Here is an 18,542-nt window from a genome sequence, read left to right as displayed (position 1 = left end):
TACAAGGAGAGGATGGCAGGAAACTCCACCCCTACAAAAGCTTCCTGCTTGGTGGACTGGACCCAGCCCTGACAAGCAGGAGATCCAAACTTGAGTCCACATTTACTTAGAACCAGGGAGGATTTAAATCCATAGCCAGGCTGAGCGAGCTGCCCTGAAACCTGCAGGGCAAAAGACAGGACTGAACTCCATTTCCAAACTCCACAGTGGTTTCATATAAACCTGATGTCGGAGCATCAGCCAGAGCCACAGCTTCACACCAGCCTCCTGGCATGTCCAGGAAAGCCCTGCAGCAGCCCCCACCCCCAGCCAAGTCCCACAGATGTCCCTGGGGGACCAGGCAAGGCCCTGGGCAACCTGGCAGACACCAGCCCTGCCTGGGTTTCTCCGAAGCTCTGCACACGTGGCTGTACAGGAGACTGTACATCCGTAGCCAACTAGCTGGCCCAAAAAGAACTTCTGCTCTGGGCTGGCGAAGCTGGAGCCAGCACTCACAGATGCAGACTGTTCAGGGAGTCTCACACCTTGCCCAGGGAAGCCACACAAAGCAAGAGGACGCCTTCATGCTAGAGGCCTCACCAGCATATGTGGCAACTGGAGAAGCCCAGGCCGCCAGTGGGGGACTGGCTGTGTGGCCAGAGGCAGCTGCGGGGACGCACACCCAGCGCTGCAGTACCTGGAAACTCTGCGGGGCTGGGGTGGCAAAGAGGTCCCGTGCGGAGCAAAGTCTGGAGCGGCTGCGAAGAAAAACAACACAGGTGAGCAGGTCTGTTCATGTACATGGACCTGAGCCCCCACCAAGGGAAGCAACAGAAACCCCGGTCCTTTGCCCTGGGAGTGAGCAAATCCCCAACAGTCCCTGTTTGGGCCCATTGGGGATCAAAGGTTTCTGACGTTGCAGAAGCAGAATGCCAAGAGAAGCACGATTATCCCACAAATCACCTCATGAGCTGGCACTTTCCACCCAAGGGCTCAAGCGGGAGCAAAAGAGGAAAGCACACCATGGATACCTCTTCACAGGGCTGAAGACAATGCCTGAGACCTCCATCTCAGACACATCATAGAAATCTTCTTCCTCCTCTTCCTCTTCCTCATCAGTGTCCAGGCCTTTCGCCAGCTTCCTGCCCAGCGCAGCAGCCCTCCTGTCCAGGTCTCTCGCTCTCGGCTCCTCCGCTGCCCTGCAAACCCCGTCACATCCCGCACCATCAGCCCTGATGAGCAGGCTGTGCGCTCCCCTCCGCCCGGGGGGTTGAGCTGATGGACTCAAGTACGGCTACTTACTCCTGCTCCTCAAATCCAGGGTTGCAGATTATTAACTCGGAACTGTAAGGAAAAGAGATGCTTTGATGAATAGAACGTTGCCAGGTAGAAAGGAACCTGGGGGTACTAACTGACAGGAAGCTCAACATGAGCCAACAGTGTGCCCAGGTGGCCAAGAAGGCCAATGGTGTCCTGTCCTGTATCCAAACCAGCGTGGTCAGCAGGACAAGGGCAGTGACCCTTCCCCTGTGCTCTGCATTGGGGAGGCCACACCTGGAGTATTGTGTTCAGTTCTGGGCCCCTCAGCTCAGGAAAGAGATTGAAGTGCTGGAGCGGGTCCAGAGAAGAGCAACAAGACTGGGGAAGGGACTTGAGCACAAGCCCTATGGGGAGAGGCTGAGGGAGCTGGGCTTGTTTAGTCTGGAGAAGAGGAGGCTTAGAGCTGAGCTCAGCACTCTCTAGAACTACCTGAAGGGCAGTTCTAGCCAGGTGGGGGTTGGTCTCTTCTCCCAGGCAGTCAGCAATAGGACAGGGGGCCATGGGCTTCAACTCTGCCAGGGGAAATTGAGGCTGGAGATTAGAAAGCAATTCTGTGCAGAGAGAGTGGTCAGGCATTGGAATGGCTGCCCAGGGAGGTGCTGGACTCACCAGCCCTGGAGGTTTTTAAACTGAGATTGGCCATGGCACTTAGTGCCATGATCTAGTCAATGGACTGGAGTTGGACCAAGGGTTGGACTGGATGATCTCTGAGGTCTTTTCCAACTCAGTCCATTCTGTGATTCTGTGTGTTGTGGCTGTTCGCTGAGGCATTTTAGTTCCAGAGCCACAGCCATGCTCCTGCTTGCCTCTTGGCAGGGACACGAGCATCCTCTTTAGCGATGCTTTTCCGCTGTCCACCCCGTGCCTGTGGCACTCCACAAGTGACACTCCCCAGACCCTGCTGCCTGTCACCCTGTCCACCCAGACACCCACATCTGCCCTGGCTTTGAGCACCACCTGTCCGCAGGGTGCCTGGGGTTGCTGCGCTCCAAAGCCACGCTCTCTGCAGCTTTGCAGCCACAGCACCTCGCTCCCGCCAGCCAGGAGGCTGCGGAAATGCTCTCAAGTCCCAAAGGACTCCCAGGATGCAGTGGATTGTTGCAGTGACAGGTTCTTTGTGAAGACAAGGTCTTTTCTTTCCGAGAGCCCTTGCTCGCTTCTTGCTGCTGTAGGGCAGAGATGCGCCAGCCTGGCCAGAGGTGGAGAGTCAACACGGCTGGATTGCACCCCAAAGGCTGCCCCTGGCAAAGGCAGCGGGACAAGCTGCTGGGAAATCCGCTCCTCCCAGGATTTCAGTACCTGTCTCTCATCTGATAGACAAAGTCCTCTTCATCCCACGTCCCAGCTGAGCCATCTGGAGGCTGGTAGCGTAAGTCCAACTCAATGTAGATCTACAAACAGAAAACGAAACAGCCTGAGAGTTCGGCGGCCACAAAACAACTGCAGGAAAGGGGCCACAAAAGAACTGCAGAGGAGGGGAAGGGGAGCACAGAAGAAAAAAAGAACTGAGATGCTGGTAGAAAGAAGGGGAAGGAAGGGGGTCACAACCTCACAAGGAGCCTATTTATACCAAGGTCTCCTTGTCTGCCTCTTTCAACAGGCTAGACTTAACCAAACTCCCTCCCCTACAGCTTCCCAAACTCCAGGATTCACTCAATAAAAGCTGGCTCAAGTTTCCAAATGTAAAATATACCCCCAGAGAGGCCCCTGAGAGCCACCTGGGGGCACATTTGGCAAGGGAAGTGGGGAGAGCCCTGCAGCAGAGCAGCGGTTTGGAGCCGTGTCTCTGTGGGAGGCAGGAGGCAGCTGGCAGAGCATCCCCCGACGTGAGAGCTTGGGCTGAAACGCCTCAGGAGCCATAAGCACACCCAGAGTCTGTGTCACAAGAGACATCCACTTAGCGTTAGTGATGAAGGAGGACGGCCAGAGAAATATGGAGCACATTGGGTATCGGCACAGCCAGCACAGGGCTGAGAACACTTGTTCTGTGGGTGAGCAGCCTGATTTGAAGCCAACACAACACAGGCCAAGTCAACACAGGGAGGAGGTCACTTCTGAGGAGGCTGAAGGGGATGTACAAACTCAGTCCCTGGAAAACACTTGTTTCTGGGAGGAGAAATACAGCCCAAGAAAACAGTAGCACAGTGGCTGGGAAAGGCAGCAGGAAAGGCTGGATGGATGCAGAAACCTGGCATAAAGCTGGGTGAATAGCTGAGGTTCTGGAAAGAGCCCTTCAAACCACCAGGAGAAAAAAGGGGTGCAAATAAGTGCCAGAGAAGAACAGGGCTTGGAATAGCAGGAAGGACTCTGTCCCCACCTCGCTGAAGGAGCAGTGCTTGAACAGCCCCTCTCCCCTGGGGACGTGTCTCTTACCAGCTGAGAGGGGCTCAGGCTGCTCTCGGATGGGCACCAACCTTGCCTGCCCTATTTCTGTCCCCCACAGCCCTTGTGTGGCCAGGGCTGCGTAATCAAAAACTGACCTGGCAAAACCGAATAGGGTTGGGTTTTGGTTGGAGCAGCTCGTCAGCACGAGTGCTGCTGTTGGCACAGGGAAGGGGCAGCTCTGACCCCCCAGTGGTGTAAGTGCCCCCAGCTCTGTCTCCTCAAACTGTCACCAGAACAAAGTGCTGCCGAAGGGTCAGTCTAGTCCCTGTCCTTTTAGTGGCACAAACATTTACACAGTGAGCTGCATCAGGCTAAAAATCATCCTGGAAATGCTCGCTTTCCACCTGGAGCCGCTCCCTGATCCAGACAGCTCGGCAATGTGGGAAAGCCGAGCCTGTACCACTCAGGCTTGTGGTCTGGTGGCCACAGAGCTGTGCCCCACATTCCAGCCCGGCAGCGAGTCAGGGAAGGGCAAACGGGTGCAGCACATCGCAGCGCTGTCTGCCTCCAGCTCTCCTCCTCCTGGCCCTGCCCGCAGCCCTGGCACCCAGCCCTGGCTGTCCAGTGCTCGCTGAGCTGTGCCTGCAGGCACAGTGAGCAGGAAACCAGTCATTTTTGGGTCACGTTCATTTTCCACCAGCACAAAGGGTCCAGTGAGCCCTGGCACCAGGCAGGAGGGGAACGGGACCCTCAGTGCACAGCAGAGGGGCAGGAAGGGTCCAGAGCCACTCACACTGCCCTGGACCATCATTAAGTCATCCAGTTAGCACTGGTACTTAACCCAAAAGCTCAGCGCGGGTCCCAAGGCACCCTGCCACCTTCAGCCTCACCCCGTCCGCTCCCCTCTGCTTCACACCCTGCAGCAGCCCCTGCCCACGCACTGCGGGAAGTAGATGGAACACCACCTCTATCACCTCCCACAGCCATCACCCAGTGCTGGGGAGGTTTTGCCAAGCCCCCTCTGCTCATCCAGGACCTCCACACGTCTCCAGGGCCCCCAGCCCACCCCACACACTTCTGGATGCTCCCAGAACTACCTGATGGGTGTGAAGTGGCTGCACCCCTGCACACCACAGCCCTCCCAGACTGAAAGCAGCACCTTGGCCCCTCCCTCGGCCCCAAATCCACCTGGGAAACACCACACAAGGTTTCCCACAAAGCTTTCCTGATCAATGATGGCCAGGCCACCCACGGGGGACTTACACCGGTGACTCGGTGGTTCCTGTCAACAAGGGCCTCCCGGAGGATCAGCCGCCCAGACGTCATCAGGTGCTGCAGGCTGAGGACAAGGGTACCGAGAAGCCTGGAACAAAAGCAGAGACTGCAGCAATACCGCACGTAGCATCGCATCGTCCTGCGCCCTAGGGAACGGAGCACCAGGATCCCGCTTGCCTGCTCACAGCCCCTCTGAGCCGCGGTGGGGGCAGCAAAATGCACTGTTTTCCATAGGGAAATACCCGAGACCTGCTGACCCACAGCAGGTTGTGCCTCCACCCCAGCCATGCTCAGGCAGCTGCTTGCAGTACATGGCCAAAGGCTTGGGCAGATCCAGCCCCGCTGTATGGGAATGTAGCAGATTTGGCGAGGAGGTTGGTTAAATGTAAATAGACCCAAGTGACTTGCAGCTGTCTGTAGAAAAAGCACATACATCACACTAATTGTTTTGCTGACCTCGTGTGCTTGATGAGCGGAACCTCTGTGTTAGATAACATAGGCCTGTGAGGAACTCCAGACAACTTATCACTGTGTCTGAGATCCCTGCTTTGCTGTGAGAAAGAGCGAGAGGCTGCGCCTGCCTGAAGCCTTGAAATACAGGCGAGCTCAGTAGGCCCAGCGCTCTCCTGCCAGGGCTGAACTGACCAGCGCCTGCGTCCCCGCTGGTGTCACCTCTGCTGGGAGCTCAGGGGCGACTTCCGAGATCCCCCGGTAGAGAGGTAGCTAAAATAAACTTGCTCTTTGCAAGAGAGCCATTCGTGGCCTCTGGCTCTTCTTGTGACGTGCCTGTGTATGTGCACACATCACGTTTGTCACCTGCCATTGCTCTGCTCCCCAGCAGCAGAGCTGTGTGGGCAGATGCTGCCAGTGCCAGCCCAACCATTTCCCATTGGACTTCTTTGCTCAGCACCATCAGGTTCTGGCGATTTGTTGTTTGTTCTATCTATTTGTCCTATAGCTCTTTCTACTGACGCTTCAGTCAGCCCCAATTCTTCTGATCCAGCTCCTGTAAGGAAACCACCCAGCCAACAGTGACACAAAGTGCAGCCACATTTTCTGCCCTGGCTTTATCTGTAAGTGCCTCACATGTGCTGTACCCGTCTGTTTCCTCCACACCCTCTCTGACACGCTTGTGATGGCTTTTAAAAGGTTTGTATTATTAGCTGCCTCTAGAAGGTTGTTCCTGTTGATTTTCCTTCAGTTCTTACATTTTGCTTATCAGGGCTGGCACCCTTCTCCGCATCCTCATGTCTCACCTGCCCTGGAGGGACAGGCCTCTGCTCCCCTGCCCGCTCCACCACCTCTGCTCAATCTGCAACCCCTACTCTTGGCGTTCTCTAAAGTGTTTTACAACTGCTGGAACAGCCACTGAGCCCACAGTATTGTGTCCGTGCCACCTAGGAGCATTTTAAACTCTGGCTGATCCTTTACATCTAAATTGCTGTCTTTTTCAAAGGTTAAACCATACTACCACGGGCTTGGGGCTTTTTCCTGCTGAGAGGCACGTCGAATTTGGGTGCGGCATGGTCACAGTCACCATCTACAGGGTGGATCTACAGGGCAGGAGCAGGCCCACACTCTGAAATTCCTACACTTGAAACTCTAGTTTTTAGGGTCCTATTTTAGCTTCACGCCACCAGGGGTCTGATCTGGATCCCTACGTAGTTTTTGTTACTGTTGGCACAACTAAATCATTCCTCATATTTAACTTTATACAGCATTGCTGCCCCAACCATCTCCATCCCTCTTCTATGACTTGTATCTTGCTCATCTTCCTTCAGATTGCCAATAAAAAATTTCTGCTTCCAGTAGAAAATCTGAGGCCAATTATGTCTTTTCCTCCACCTCTGCTGGTCACCCCAGCAACCACAGGACCTACCTGTTACTGAAGACCTTGCTGCAGTTGTAAACCTTAATGGACAGCATCTCTCCCATGACGAGCTTCCCGTAGTGAGGCCAGCGAAAGAACTACAAACAGAGCAGGAAGAGATGACCAGTCATTCCCAGCCCCTTTCCCATGTTTGGTACCTGGTTGTCTCTGCAAAGTGACCAAACCAATGACTGTGACACAAAGCTGCTGTGGTGAGAAGTTACTTTCCTGCTGACCAGGGCAGACCCTGCAGCTGAGAAAGGAGGATGGACAGGGAGGGGTGGAGAGCCCTGCCAGCAGCACAGAGCCGCAGGTCGGCTGCTGAAGAGCCAGAGCACCATCACGCTGGAAAGAGGAGGATGTTTCTTCCTGCTGAGGTCCCTGAGCTGGCACTTTGTGGGGTGGGGATGGGGCATGGGCCCCTCACAATACGAAAGGCCTTGAGGTGCTGGAGCGAGTGGAGAGAAAGGAACGGAGCTGGTGAGGGGCTGGAGCACAAGTGTGATGGAGCGGCTGAGGGAGCTGGGGGTTCAGCTGGAGAACAGGAGCTGAGGGGAGACCTTCTGATCTCTGAACTGCCTGAAAGGAGCTTGGAGCCAGGGGGGTCGGGCTCTGCTCCCCAGGAACAAGCGCCAGGAGCAGAGGAAACGGCCTCAAGTTGCGCCAGGGGAGGTTGAGGTTGGATTTGGGGAACAATTTCTTCCCCAAAGGGCTTTGGGGCATTGTAACAGGCTGCCCAGGGCAGTGCTGGAGTCACCATCCCTGCAGGGTTGGACAGATGGAGACATTGGACAGATGGAGATGGGGTTGGACAGGGTTGATGGACAGGGTTGGACAGATGGAGATGGGGTTCTGAGGGACATGGATTAGTGCCAGAGTTAGGTTATGGTTGGACTTGATGATCTTGAGGGTTTTTTCCAACCAAAATGATTCTGTGATTCCAGGGAAAGGTACAAGAACTACTTGGGGAGAAGAGATGAGCCAGGGCAAGGAGCCACCCGGCTCAGGCACATCACAAAGCTGCGCCCCGAGGTGGATTCACCCGACACCCAGACTGGCTGCCATGCGCCTGGCAGAGGGAAAGGTCCCCCCTGTCCCCAGCCCTGCTCTCGGTCCCCGGGCTGAACAGGGGCATCCAGACGGGACACAAGCGACAGGACCAGCCACCAGCCTGGTACCTTCAGGCTTTTACGGGCTTCAGGGCTGTGAGAATGACGATGAGTGCCATGATGAACGCTTCCCCCTACCCCACGAGCACCGACCGAGCCGCTGCCATGTCCCATCCTGCCCATGGACGACACCTGCAGGGTAACCCCGATCTGCCCTCACCTCCCCGAAAACAGCCTCGGGGCCACAGCGGATCTTCCTCGTCTTCTGGGTGAAGCCTTGGGAAGGAGAGGGACGGTGTGAGGCGCCGGGGGGCCCGGCCCGGCCGCCGCGGGAGGGCAGAGCCCGACCCGGCCCCCCGTACCCCGCCGGGACCCACCTCGGAAGCTGAGCTGCACCTGCCGCTCGCCGCGGCCCGGCAGGCGGGACAGGCGGCGGACGCCGACGCTGAGCGCCATGGAGCCGCTGCCGGCAGCGCTGCCCGCTCGCCCCGCTCCGCCCGCCTGACTCAGCCCGACTCGCCCGGCCGGTTCGGCCGCCCGCTCCCCGCCCCGGTGCCCCCGCCGAAGGACTCGGGGAAGCGGGGGGGGGCAGCCCCAGCTGCTCCACCTTCCTCAGCCCCGGGGCACCGGGCTGGCTCCTGCGGGGGGACCGGCCTGAGGCCCCCGGGACCACGGCCCAGCCGGACCCCTCACACCAAAAAGTGCCTTGAGGTGCTGGAGCGAGTGGAGAGAAGGGAACGGAGCTGGTGAGGGGCTGGAGCACAAGTGTGATGGGAGCGGCTGAGGGACCTGGGGGTTCAGCTGGAGAACAGGAGCTGAGGGGAGACCTTCTGATCTCTGAACTGCCTGAAAGGAGCTTGGAGCCAGGGGGGGTCGGGCTCTGCTCCCCAGGAACAAGCGCCAGGAGCAGAGGAAACAGCCTCAAGTTGCACCAGGGGAGGTTGAGGTTGGATCTGGGATCAATTTCTTCCCCAAAGGGCTGTGGGGCATTGGAACAGGCTGCCCAGGGCAGTGCTGGAGTCACCAGCCCTGGAGGGTTGGACAAACGGACATGAGGTTCTTAGGGACGTGGTCAGTGCCAGGGTGAGGGAACAGTTCGATGCCAAGAGCTTGAGGGTCTTTTCCAACCAAAATGACTCTGTGATTCACAGGGGCCAAGCCCTGGTGGCACTGACCCCTTGTGCCCTGGGGCAGCACTGACACCCAGGGGCGCACTGTGGTGGGTGCTCAGCCTTCCCAGGAGGGAGGAGGGAAACCCCTCCTGCAGAGGCCATCACAGGCCCCACTTCAGGGCAGGCCTGGTGCCCTGGGGGAACAGAGGCTTCCAAAGGCAGAGGACGGGGGCCTGAGCACTGCGGGAGGACAGGAGCCCCGCTCTGCTCGCAGCCATCCCAGCCCTGCGGTTCCTCCAGCACAGAATTGTGGCTTCCATGGTTAAAACTCTCCAAAGCAAACAGAAAGAGGGTGGGGAAGGGAAGCCAACCTGATTAGGAGGGTTGGGCTCTCATGACAGGAGGAAACTGGCATGTGCTCAGCAGCCCCCACTCACCTCCCACCCGCCCCACACGGGACAGAGGAGCTAAGCTGGGGGAGGTGGGACTCCAGTGCGCTTGTGGGGACAGAGGCTGCAGCCCCCCATGCCAGCTCTGCAGGTAGAGACAAGCACTGAAACACACGGACACTGAGGCAGGAGCTCCAGCTGCTCCCAGGGTGCTGGCACCGGCCCCATGCAGCAGAGAGGGTGCACGAGACAGACCCGGGGCTCATCCTGCTGGGAGCCAGCTGTGCTCACAGCTGCACCGACTGGCTTGGCCAGAGACAGCTCATCTCACCCGCATGAGGCCGGGTAAGCAGGAGATGCTGGAGCCCTTCTGGAGCACAGATTCAAACCAGATTACAGTGGTCATACAACCACAAGCTCAGCAGGATTTGGAAGCATTTCTTCCTCCCGGAGGTCTGGCTGTCACATTCAGCACCCAGCACCAAATCCCTCCATCCACGCACGCTGTACAGGGCACCTTGCAGCAGGCCAGGGTGGCTAATCCAGCTCTGCAAACACCAAGGAGTGAATCACGCCTCTGCAACGACCGGCTGCTTCCAAACAAGCCCTTCGGCTACTCCCTTTATTTCCCTCTCACAAGAGCTGCCTGGAGCGCCGGGGAAGCAGCGCCAGTGGCAACAAGCCATGGTGGGGAAGATGCCACTTCACAGTGCGGCAACAAAATATAGCAGGTTGGCAGGATTTGACACCACTTTTGTGAATCCAAATTAGCGAGCTGATCAGTTCCGGGCAGCACAGAAAGCTCAGTGCTCTGACCCCTGTCGAGGGTTTTGATTGGGGGGTGACAATCAAACCCTGGCAGATGTATTGTTAACCTCCTCTCCCCCCTACTTCTTCCCTATCACCCCTCCCTCTCCCCGCTTCCCACTCAGCACAGGCGATCGGGAGGGAAAGAAGGACAGAGAGAAGAGACTTGGAAAAATTAAAAATGTTTTACTAATAAGAATAGAGAAAATAATACAAAATATACAAAACCAATCTTGAAAGTCCCAGCAACTGCAGAGCTGGCACCCGAAGTCCTGGACTGGACTCTGCAGCCAACCGGAGCTGGATTCAGTCTGTCACTGGCCTCAGTTCGCAGGGACGACTCACAAGGTCCTCTCCTAATGTCGCCATAAGGAAAAAGGGACGAGATCCTCATGATCTCCCACTTTTATATGAAGTATTCACTTGAATGGGATGTTACATACAGTTGGTCAGTTTCTTGGTCACCTGTTTCTCGTTGCCCCTCTCCCGAGATGTCCATCCATGCTTATCAATAACTTCACATTCCATTGCTATGTTTACCAAAACATGTATCTGGTTCTCCAGGAAAATGCAGCTGATATGAAGCTTTAGCTGACAGGCAAATTCACTAAAAGAGAAACTTGGTTTTTAACAAAACCAGGACAACCCCACACCCAGCCATGGCTGGAGGGTGCAATTTAGGCTGTTTAATGAGATATTCAGACCACCAATGTGTGCTGCTGATGGGTGGATCCAGTATTTGCTGAAAACTGACCAAAAGCCATCATCTCTCGGCAGAGTTTGTGTGGCTTCCTCAGACACCTGCAGCAGCGCTATCACCTGCAGGCACCTCCAGATCGTGCCTTGGTTTTGGTGAAACAGCCCCTGGGGGAACCAAACATTTTAGAGCCCAAGTAGGTGTCTGGGCAAAGGAGGATGGAGCATTATCTCCCATAGAGCAGGGAGCTCTGGTGGGTAGTACCACATAGTCTGGCATGAAGTATCACCTGTATTTATTGCCAGGTGTCCTAGAAGCAAGAGGAACCCTCCCCGATGAGCTCCCATGTGCAATAGCCTTTGATTTATACAGAGCCCCAAGGCTGAAATACCTTTGGGTATGTACAAGGGTGCTTGCGCAATCCCTGCCAAGGCCCAGGTAAAGAGACTTCTGGGGTGTCCCTGTGCTTGCTGGGGAGACAAAGCGAGTGACCCGGAACGACACGTTCTCCAGAGGAAGGAAAGCTGAGCTCAAACCCAACCTCTCATATACCTCAAGCGACAAGCATCCCGTGAATGTGCATTCCAGCTACACCCAGGGCAGCACAAGGCAGGACACACCTGCCAGCCTCTCCCAAACGCCCAGCCACCGTCTTCACTGCCTCTAAACCCAGGAGCCCCAGGAGACTCAAGAATGAGAGAAAATGGACAAAATTCTGCTGTCCTGGTTCAGCAGCTTCCAAGCTTGACCCTCCCACGGCTTCTCACCTGGGCCCACACCCATGCAGCTCTCACTCTGCTCCACTGGCAACCACGGGACTTGTGTCCCTCTGCTCCTTCACATTTCAGACCCTTACCTGTGGGTAAACAGCATCTCCCTCAGACCTGCCTCTTCCTGCCCAACACAGGGAAGGTCTCTCCTGCCATCAGTAGGACCAGCACCTGGTGACACCTCGGCTGGCTGCGGAACAGACCCCACTCCTCAGAGTCAGGGCAGAGACGGAAGATTCACTCTCTTCCTGGAGTGGAACTAGCAGTTCAAAAAAAGAGATGAAATGAACTTCCTACTGTGCATTCTGCCATCTCAGAGCTCATCTTCTGGCCCTCAAGGCTGGAGCAAAGCAAAGTCCCCGTGTGCTTCTGACATCTTGCCAAAGAAACCATTCACTGAAGCCAAGCACTATACACTGCCACCGGTACCTCGTCCAAACAAGGGACTGGTGAGCCTCCAGAACTGCTGCAGCAAATACCCTTTAAAGGACACTTCATTTAAAAGAAAAATTTAAAAAAGATACACAAACGTACACAAAAACCAACCATAGGTTTGCTTCTACACATAGAAGGGAAGGAGAGCTCTGCCCACAGGTTTTAAGCAGCTGAACATAAGAGTAGAGGACGCTCTCAACCACGGTGCCGTTTCTCAGAGAACACTTAGCAGTTTTCCTCCCTCTCTTCCACACTTGTAACACATCTCAGTTTAGGCAGCCACTCAAGAAGAGAGGTTGCTTGGTTTCCTTCCAGGATCTAAGTTCGGTGCAAACTGGGAGCTGCAGGCTGGATGCTGGAGCGTTTCAGGAGAGGCAGTTGGGCTTTCTCTCAAGGAAGCTGCCTCGGAGCAGCTCTGCTGCCTGTGGAGCTGGGAGAACACAACGTGGGCAAAGCTGGGTGGGAATGAAAAAACCAGCACACATTCACCTTTGCCAGTCTGGTGGCAGGTACCGTCTGGAACAACCAGTCTAGTTGAGGATGAGGATTCAAGCCCAGGTTCTGCTTTCACACGGGTTTGTCGCCTGCTGCTTTCATAGCCTGAATCATCAGAGCGGGCTCCCTCCTACTCTCACAATTTCCTCGTTTACCTGGTAGAACAGACAAGTTATTTCATAATTTCACAGGAAAGAAACAGCTTGTCTTACTGCAGGATACACATTCAGCAGTCTCTAGTGATTAACAGGTGACAAAACTAAGCACGGACAACTTGCTGTGCTTTTGCAGCTGATCACAATCAGCCCACGCTATCTCAGGCCAGTACTATGGCAAAGACTTCCTATAAACCTCTATTTCTACAAACCATCTACAGTGCTGGAAAACCAAAGGAAAAACTCAGACAGGAAATGAGTCCAGACACGTTAAGTAAAAGCAGATTATTTATTTATGAAACTGAAAGCGATGACCACTTGTAGTGCAATGACATGCCCAAGTTTCTTAATCTCTATTTTGAAGTGAACCATCAACTCCCGTCTCTCAAAACAATTCGTGCTTTGCTCTTACGTTCCACAGTCCTCGTAACACACACCTCACACTTCCGAGGACATGGAAGCACCTCTTTGGAGCTCCACAGATAGTTACTTTTTCAGTTTGTAACTTCTGTGATGCAAAGAAATCACTCAGAGCATCTTTATTTCAGTGTTTCCAGTTGCTGGATTTTTAAAGTCACATTAATGTGACTCATTAATCCCACCCCCCCTGATTAATTAATGGCTAATCCTCGTTAATCCCACCAATAATGAGCAAAGTGCAGTGTTCTTAAACTGTAACAGTGGCTCCAAGCAAGAGGCCATCAGAGAAGCAATTTTTGATAATGTGATTAAAAAAAAGATCGCACAGAATGGTCACTGAAATTTAAAAATAAACCTCTACGTATAAAAATATACTGGCACTTCATGAAGGCACAACAGGAACCACCTCAGGCATCCAAGCAACAGACTTTGGTACCAACCAGTACAGAGAGGTCCCCATTTCCAAGGCAGCTGGATAGAAGGAGAAACACCTATGGAGGAAGACATGATAAGTCTAATTACAGAAAACATGACTGCAATGCTGCTTCTACCAAACTCAGGCTGCAGCAGCGCTGCGGGAGCAGCTCGGTGCTCGTGCTCACCCCGACACCCAGCACAGCCGGGCTGTGTCAAGCAGTGACGCGCGGTGTGATGTGTCAACAGCGCACGGTGGAAACCCAACAAGGTTTTCTGTGACAAAAGCTGCCAGCAGTTGTGTTTTTTCCGTATTTACAGTTCTTCCAATAGGGAACACGAAAGATCAGAGATACAGAGCACAAGCAGGTACGTGAGTTAGTGTGACTGGTACAATATTGAGGTGCTGAGCACCCCAAGTGTGCAAGGAGAGTGTGGGTGCAGCCAGCTCCCGTCACCCCAGCGATACAGGTGGCCAGGGGCCTGCTGCAGTCTACATCTTCTTTATTTCTGGCGGTTTCACTGGTGCCCATCCCTGCCCCTTGTAGTATGACACCAGCTGCTTGGGCACTTCAGCCAGAACCATCTGGGAAAGAGCTTCCCGAGGAGCCTGCAAGGAGAATGGGGAGAATAAATCAGAAATGCTGCAGAGAAAGGGTTTATCAGCCCGGTGACAAACTCTCCTGCAGATTTCAGAGTGCGGTCCCCCACTTGCCCTGTTTCAAGAGTTCCTTGCTACAGTTCTAGGAGCACTTCCCATCAGGCTCAGCGAGCGCTGCTGATGAAAATCACTTGTTCCCACCCCTGCGCTGCTCGCACCTAAAGCCCAGGCTCACACAGCCTCTGCACCACGGAATGTCAGGGACTGGAAGGGACCCAGAAAGCTCACCCAGTGCAATCCCCCCATGGAGCAGGAACACCCAGATGAGGTTACACAGGAAGGTGTCCAGGCGGGTTGGAATGTCTGCACAGAAGGAGACTCCACAACCTCCCTGGGCAGCCTCTTCCAGGCTCTGGCACCCTCACCATGAAGAAGTTTCTTCTCATATTTAAGTGGAATGTCTTGTGTTCCAGTTTGAACCCATTACCCCTTGTCTTACCATTGGTTGTCACCGAGAAGAGCCTGGCTCCATTCTCCTGACACTCCCCCTTTATATATTTATAAGCATTAATAAGGTCACCCCTCAGTCTCCTCTTCTCCAAACTATATGGCCCTGGTCTGGGTGGGAAACTGCCCCAGCCACAAGCAATTTCTCTTTTCATTTGACTCCACTCATCAACCCAAGTCACTGTGCAACGTGCATGAACACTTGTGCCAACAGTGGGAGTCAGGAGGAGCAGGGCAACGACAGGACTGCTTTCAACAGCAGGGAAGACTTAGCTCAGCTGAAACCACTCATGGGACTCAACAACAGACTGATCTCAGGTCCATGCCTAAATGTTTGCATCCGGGAAACATCTCATTTAACTCTGCAATAGCCACGAGACAGCACATTACATCAATGACACAAGGAGAGCTCTGTAAGAGGAGCTGCAAGAGCTGCAAGAAGGCACACGGCTTCAAACACAGAAGCAAACACCTCAGCTCTCTCTGAGAACAAGCAGCTTGGACAGCACTTTGAGCATGCTACCTTGCCATGCTCATTTTTTTAGACGTAATAACTGCATATATACTGGCACCAGGACCCCTCTCAAGTTAAAGACAACTCACATTTTTGAACTGTCGGAAAGGCACGAACTGGACAATGTCTCGTGCAGCTGGCTCTCCTGCCGGGGACCTCAGCACACCGTTGTCTCCGTCCAGGAACTCCATCGCTTTGAAATCAGCTTCACCAACTCCAACAATGATGATGGACATGGGCAGCTTAGAGGCGTTAACAATCGCTTGCCTGGTTTGGTCCAGGTCGGTGATCTCTCCATCGGTGATGATTAGCAAGATAAAATATTGCTGAAAAGCATTAGAAAACACCCAGTTAGGGAGTTTAACAGCAAAGCTCACATAACCAAAGGCAGATGGAACCATTTTGTTCCTCTAAGAAATCTGAGGGGAGACCTTCTGGTCTCTGAACTGCCTGAAAGGAGCTTGGAGCATGGAGGGGGCTGGTCTCTTCTCCCAAGTAGCAAGTGACAGGACAGCAGGAAACAGCCTCAAGTTGCACCAGGGAAGGTTTAGATTGGATATTAGGAAAAAATTCATCATGGAATGGGTTGTCAGGCATTGAACAGGCTGCCCAGGGCAGTGGTGGAGTCACCATCCCTGGAGGGGTTTAAAAGGCGTTTAGACACGGTTCTTGGGTTAGTGCTAGAGTTAGGTTAGGTTATGGTTGGACTTGATGACCTTGAGGGTCTCTTCCAACCAAAACGATTCTATGGCTGAAGAGCTCTCCGACTACTTTGTTCACCTGGCCCACCAGGTACCCCGATTCTGCGTGCCACCATGGCAGGACAGAGGGTTGAGCCCTCAGATGTTTTCCTTGGAGGCCGGCTCTTTACATTCTTGAGAGCAAAATCGTTTGGAATAAAATCTCTAAGACCCCTGTACACTGTCCGCATTCCCTGCAGGTGGTGGAGCTTGGCCAGAGCGGTCAGAGAGCAGCAATCGCTGACAGAGTGCAACTGCTCTGAAAGCCAGCGCAGCACCCCCGTGTACTTCAACAGTAAGTACAACACCAGCAAACCGTGAAAAGATAAATAATATCACTTGAGCAATGGAAACTAATGTCAACGTCTACCAAGTAGAGGTTCATGTCAGTTTGTACCAAGAGAGCGCCAACAGCCTCTCTGGAGGCTGGGAGGAGAAGACTAAACTTGGGATCCTAAGGAAGGAACACAACAGCACTTTATCATCCCGTTCTATCCCATCATGAACGTGAAAACAGAGACACAAACCCAACACAGATCCCCAGGAAAGGACACGCACTCACTGAAGCAGTTCCCTGTTGTGCCGAGTGCGCTGCAAACCTTGCCACGTGGTTTATAATCGGGGAGAAATTGGTTGGCCCATAGAGTCGGATCTGCGGAAGGATCTGGCGATAGGCGTCCACTATGCCTTGGATCCCTGGAACACAAGGAAGGCGAGCTGCCACGAGAGCCCCACAACTTCTCCTGTAATTATTGCATAAGCATTACTAAATAGTACAGCAAAATTAACTAATAGTACTAATAGTACTAACAGTACAGCAACTTTCACGCACCTGTGAACTCCTAAAGGACAAATAAGCAGCAGGATAACAGCAAATATGCAAAGCACGGGGCAGAAACCAGTGGCCCTCTGCAGAGAAGGGATTTGCAGATTTCTCCTCCATTCTACATTCCTCACATTATGTTTTGTGCTTCTAATATCATAAAGCTCATGGAAGCTGCAGGAAAAACTATCCAGTGAAGGTCTGCTGATGCATATGTTTACCGTGTTACCCAATTTGTCTTGCTTAATTGCTTACAGTCTAATTAGACAACAAAGTCAGAAACTCTCTGGAACAGCAACTTTTCCTTGCATGAAAGTTAGACAATGATCTCTGATTCAGTATTTAAACATTTCTGTAACAGAAATAGCAATCCCTAAGGATTTTCCTTCACAGTAAGTTTTTCTCAAGTTAAACAAAATCTTTTTAAAAGTCTGATCTTTAAATGGTACATATTAGTCTTTGAATTCATCTAAATTGGCCTGTTCCTGGCCTGTATCAATGTAGCTTCATTTGCCGCTGCTACTTGCATTGTCCATCACACAGCTTTTAGTGCAGTAACTCTCAAAACTACTGCACAGGATCTCTTAAAGCGTGAAGACAGAGATCCCAACGAAGCAGACAATGCTGAGGTGACAGAGGAATGCTTGGATTTTAACACTGAATCTCAGATTCCATATTTTGTTGGCCTTAGATCAGAGAGAAAAACAGAACTGAGATTAAAATGCTTGTTCAAGAACAATTCAGTGTCACGGCATGCTGAGAGAGTTCTTAGTCCTAAAACATCACAATCCTTCTCAGAGAGCAGCCGTTAAAAGCAACTGAGACAACCTCCACTAAAGAAGGTGGCTATACAGAAAATAAGTGTTGAAGACAACTCTTTAGAAGACAGCGTTCAAACACAGACACATTGCTGATGGAGTGAGTGTCCCTGGCTTCTGACAGCCTTAGCAGCTGGTCGCTCTGGAAGCACAACCAGCACAGACACATTGCGGACCTAGAACATACCAAAAGCAATCAAGTTGCAGGAACAAGAATTTCAGCACAGACTAATAATCGAATTAAATCTAGACCCCTTCACTGGAGCTTACGCAGACCGCGCCATCACACATCCACTCTCCTCAGCATCCAGGTGAGAGCAGATCTAGTTCGCTGCAAGTCTTGGTGCTGCATCTGTTTTTCACCAGTCATGAGACAAATACACCACTTCAAACATCTGTCCCTCTATGTGAAACATTCATTAAGAGGTGTCCTCACCTTGACAGTAAGGGTTGCTGGGGTTGAAGTTCAAAGCAAACTCATGAGATACCTGGGAAAGGGGATATCACAGTCAGGGAACGCAGATGTGGACACTGACTGCCCGGCGCTGTGAGGGCCCTACCTGCCAGTTAGGAGGAACCTGAGCTCCAAAGCCGAATGCAGGAAACAGCTTGTCCCTGGAGAGAAAGGGCAACAACAAGAAGTGAGAAAGAGCAATACTTCAATAACTCACTATTCTGTTTTATGGCCAAAAAGCAGCTGGAGCCAAGGTTCAATTCTTGCCACAAGGCATGGGTATGCCATCCAGCTCCTCATGGCCAGTCACCAATTTCCCAAGGGTTTTGAAGCTTAGACCCGACAGATTCAGAATTTCTTTCAGTGCAACACTCCAAAGTATGCTCAGGAGATTTCAAAGCAGCAAGAGAAAAGCCAACCCAACCATGGCCTGGCTAAAGGACACAGCAAACATGCTCCCATTGCATCAAACGTTCATGTTTGAAATGCACCATCAGCAACAAGGGATTAGTG

The 18,542-nt window shown here is 53.1% G+C and overlaps 2 protein-coding genes across 5 annotated transcripts in view; both read right to left on the bottom strand.

Moving 5' to 3' along the window:
• LOC309446139 (fer-1-like protein 4) overlaps positions 1–8,334 on the bottom strand; it is a gene marked incomplete at its 5' end in the record, with an annotated part of 38,558 nt that extends 30,224 nt beyond the window's left edge. Inside the window, 8 exons of the mRNA XM_082065578.1 lie at positions 677–737; positions 1,011–1,178; positions 1,282–1,323; positions 2,599–2,690; positions 4,888–4,987; positions 6,779–6,867; positions 8,099–8,154; positions 8,256–8,334. Coding sequence (XP_081921704.1) covers positions 677–737; positions 1,011–1,178; positions 1,282–1,323; positions 2,599–2,690; positions 4,888–4,987; positions 6,779–6,867; positions 8,099–8,154; positions 8,256–8,334 — 687 coding nt within the window. The remainder of the gene's footprint in view (positions 1–676; positions 738–1,010; positions 1,179–1,281; positions 1,324–2,598; positions 2,691–4,887; positions 4,988–6,778; positions 6,868–8,098; positions 8,155–8,255) is intronic.
• A 4,679-nt stretch (positions 8,335–13,013) lies between these two features.
• The window catches only part of CPNE1 (copine 1), a 42,083-nt gene continuing 36,554 nt past the window's right edge, over positions 13,014–18,542 (bottom strand). For 3 of the 4 annotated variants that reach the window (XM_082065207.1, XM_082065208.1, XM_082065209.1), the window contains 5 exons: positions 18,136–18,190; positions 18,012–18,063; positions 16,497–16,630; positions 15,284–15,520; positions 13,014–14,182 (listed from right to left, as the gene is read on the bottom strand). In XM_082065207.1, the coding sequence (XP_081921333.1) occupies positions 14,066–14,182; positions 15,284–15,520; positions 16,497–16,630; positions 18,012–18,063; positions 18,136–18,190 (595 nt within the window). In that variant the 3' untranslated portion in view covers positions 13,014–14,065. Of the gene's footprint in view, positions 14,183–15,283; positions 15,521–16,492; positions 16,631–18,011; positions 18,064–18,135; positions 18,191–18,542 lie in introns of those variants that run through there. The other variant, XM_082065210.1, reaches the window with a different exon arrangement.

This window comes from Streptopelia decaocto (genome assembly GCF_964273445.1).
Source record: "Streptopelia decaocto genome assembly, chromosome: 14".
Classification (NCBI taxonomy): Eukaryota; Metazoa; Chordata; class Aves; order Columbiformes; family Columbidae; genus Streptopelia; species Streptopelia decaocto.
The sequence above is the reverse complement of the archived record's forward strand: the minus strand, read 5'-3'. Positions and strand labels throughout refer to the sequence as shown.